At 53.8% G+C, this 3313-nt stretch overlaps 1 protein-coding gene across 1 annotated transcript; it reads left to right on the forward strand.

Moving 5' to 3' along the window:
• Positions 1-2274: 2274 nt before the first annotated feature.
• Pmar_PMAR002687 (hypothetical protein) lies at positions 2275-2744 on the forward strand (the record flags this gene model as incomplete). Its single annotated transcript, XM_002776425.1, has 3 exons — positions 2275-2382; positions 2514-2575; positions 2628-2744. Coding segments are annotated over 3 exons (287 nt in total), but the record flags the coding sequence as incomplete, so codon positions are not given.
• Between the last annotated feature and the right edge of the window lie 569 nt (positions 2745-3313).

The following is a 3313-nucleotide window of genomic DNA, read 5'->3' on the forward strand; positions in this document are numbered from 1 at the left end:
TGTCGGAGAAACAGCAGTGGCCGCTGAGTTGTCGGAGCAACAGTAGTGGCCGCTGAGTGGTGGGCGCTGAGTTGTTGGAGCTACAGTGGTAGCCGCTGAGTTGTCGGAGCGACAGTAGTGGCCGCTGAGTTGTCGGAGCAACAGTAGTGGCCGCCTGAGTGGTGGCCGCTGAGTTGTCGGAGCTACAGTAGTGGCCGCCTGAGTTGTCGGAGCTACAGTGGTAGCCGCCTGAGTCGTCGGAACTACAGTGGTAGCCGCCTGAGTTGTTGGAGCTACAGTGGTAGCCGCCTGAGTTGTCGGAGCGACAGTAGTGGCCGCCTGAGTTGTCGGAGCAACAGTAGTGGCCGCCTGAGTGGTGGCCGCCTGAGTTGTCGGAGCTACGGTAGTGGCCGCCTGAGTTGTCGGAGCTACAGTGGTAGCCGCCTGAGTCGTCGGAACTACAGTGGTGGCCGCCTGAGTTGTCGGAGCTACAGTAGTGGCCGCCTGAGTTGTCGAAACTATTGTGGTAGGCGCCTGAGTTGTCGGAGCAACAGTAGTGGCCGCCTGAGTGGTGGCCGCCTGAGTTGTCGGAGCTACAGTGGTAGCCGCCTGAGTTGTCGGAGCTACAGTAGTGGCCGCCTGAGTTGTCGAAACTATTGTGGTAGGCGCCTGAGTTGTCGGAGCAACAGTAGTGGCCGCCTGAGTTGTCGGAGCTACAGTAGTGGCCGCCTGAGTTGTCGAAACTATTGTGGTGGCCGCCTGAGTTGTCGGAGCAACAGTGGTAGGCGACTGAGTTGTCGGAACTACAGTGGTAGACGCCTGAGTTGTCGGAACTGCAGTGGTCGCCGTCTGCGTTGTCGAAGCAACAGTGGTGGCCGTCTGCACAGTCGAAGTGACACTGATAGTTGTCTGGGTTGTTGCGACGGTATTGGTGGCAGTCATAGTTGTACTGTCCCCGTAGTTGTTGCAGACACTCGGGCCACAAGGCTGGTCGCCGGCATAGCAGACCGGTACGTAGAGCCACCACTTGCAGTACGACACACGATCGCCAGGAAGTCCCAGGTTGATGGCGGTACAGTACGCATCGCAATTGGGGCTTGGGCCGGCATGTGAGTCAGGAGGCCCTTCGGTAGGGGCGGGGGTGCCGGTAGGGCAATCCGACGGGCCACAAGGCTGATCCCCACCTTGACAGACAGGCTCACTCTTCCACCACTTGCAGAAGGAAGACGGTCCGTTGAGGCCAACACAGAAAAATTGCCGGCAAAATTGATGATCTCTCGCTGGCCCAGATTGGGACTAAGAGTACCGTTGAGAGGATAAAGTGCCCATATGACGACGATGAGGTTAGCAACTTCCCATCACCAGGGCCGTTGTGAGCAATTGGTGTATTGTAGGATTCCCTGTTGCAGAAGACTCAAGGACCGGGCGAAGACAACGAGGCTCAGTTCAAGGCTGTAAGATTCTGGCTCGAGTCTTATGTCTGGGGTTGATCTCGATTCTTTTTAGGAAGTTGATGAAGAAGAAAATGGTGAAGAGAGGAAGAAGCGATGCGAACACAATACCAAATTCGGCATTGTAAGGCTCTCCGGGGTCCGATCATATAAGACGAATTGCACGCATGTTCAGGAGCAGAACGATGAGTGAAGCCCTGTTCGCCGATGCGAATCGTACTGCATGTAAATACCCGTCGTGGCTAGTCTGGACAGAGTTATGTTTTCATGCATATCTGACTTCTTGATGAATCGATAGTCGTAGCCATTACCTCTTTCCAAATGCTTCCCGTCGCTATCAAGTTCCCCGGAAGAATCAGTAAGCTCAGTAAAGTTACGACATGCATTGAAACCGTCTTCTTAGTGCAAATATCCCTTTGGCTCGTCATCATAATCACCACCAAAGCCGACATGGAGTTCCCCAACTCTGACACTCATGAGGGAAAGCATGCCCATAAGGTGTGTCTGCGTGCTCATCGCGGTCTATTCTGGACGCACCCTTCTCCAGCGTTCAACTCATCATCACATGAAACATGGTTCTAAGGGCAAGCAAGCCGACGCGGATACTAAAGTCCACACCGCGGGTGTAAGTGGCCGTATGAGCCCTGATTCCGAAGTTCGCGTCGTCAAGGTTGCTCATCACGGACACGCTAACAAGACACATCATCATCATAGCAGTTCCATACTGGAACAGGATGCCGCGAGGAGAAGGATGAGGAGGCTCAGGGACGCACACGTCGATACGAATCAGCAGGTGCAGTAACATGGGCGACTTTGACCCTGCCACTTCTGGGGATGCGTCTTGATGTCTGTCGTGGACGAACAGATATCGGAACCGTCGGTTGAACCCCTCTCGATTGATCACGACGAGGCTGATCTTTTCAACAGCAAGAACGATTTCTTGGACACCAAGGTGGGATCCTATGCGGTATGTACGTGACCGATCTATTAGTCCTTGGAGTGAATATAGTTGTATCAGAAGTGAACGATTGGGCACCACTGCATGGGCTGATGTGGAGAAAGCTGGTGTTATTGCTTATTTAGTCCTTCCTTACGGATCCGGACCTGCAACCAATATTCTCCCACTCAGCCGGTCAAGAAAGCAAGTGAGCTATCGTATCATGGCAACTCCGTCATCCTTGCATCATCTACGCTCAGGTCTCACATGGCTGAGCACACTGTGGCGCCACGACAACAGGCGACTATGGACAGCACTGTTACGCCCACCCCTGCCGCTGGAGTTGATGAAGGATCTCAGACTGGGCGGCTTCAAAAGTGAACTGATCTCTGGCGAGAGCCCAAGCTGTGCTTGGGCCGATCACGGCCGGTCAACTGAGAAGCATGGGGTGACCTCGCGCCTTTCAGGATCGTCCATGCTGGTCTTGCCTTCGTTGGCGTATGCCTATTATTCTTTGGAATTCTGATGACCGTCCATGTTGATTATCGTCGAAAGGTGAGGAATGCCGTGGTGGCCCATCAGGTCTGAACTGCATCGTGTCAGGTTCTGGACGGCATCAAGTCACAGGGAGCAGCCACGGGCCCTCGCTTCAAGAAAGTGCTGAGTGCGTCATGGTGTAAAGTTGGGAATTATATTGGCAGTTCGAAGTCTGGAGAAAGTGAAACGGCTTGAGCATGATATGTGCTCCTTACAGCATCCTGTCAGAACCCATCCTTCCGGTCGTCGTCGTCGACCCAGTCTCGGACCCCTCTGAAACCAGCGCAGGCGCCTAGATGAGAGGCTCAAACTCGTGATCCCGATGAATGCATGTCATGCAAACTGGTGTAGGTGACCACTCTTAAGCAACCTCTTTGGTTACAGTTGAGCAATATAAGAAGTTAAAGGA

The sequence above is a fragment of the Perkinsus marinus genome (assembly GCF_000006405.1).
Source record: "Perkinsus marinus ATCC 50983 genomic scaffold scf_1104296953524, whole genome shotgun sequence".
NCBI lineage: Eukaryota > Perkinsozoa > Perkinsida > Perkinsidae > Perkinsus > Perkinsus marinus.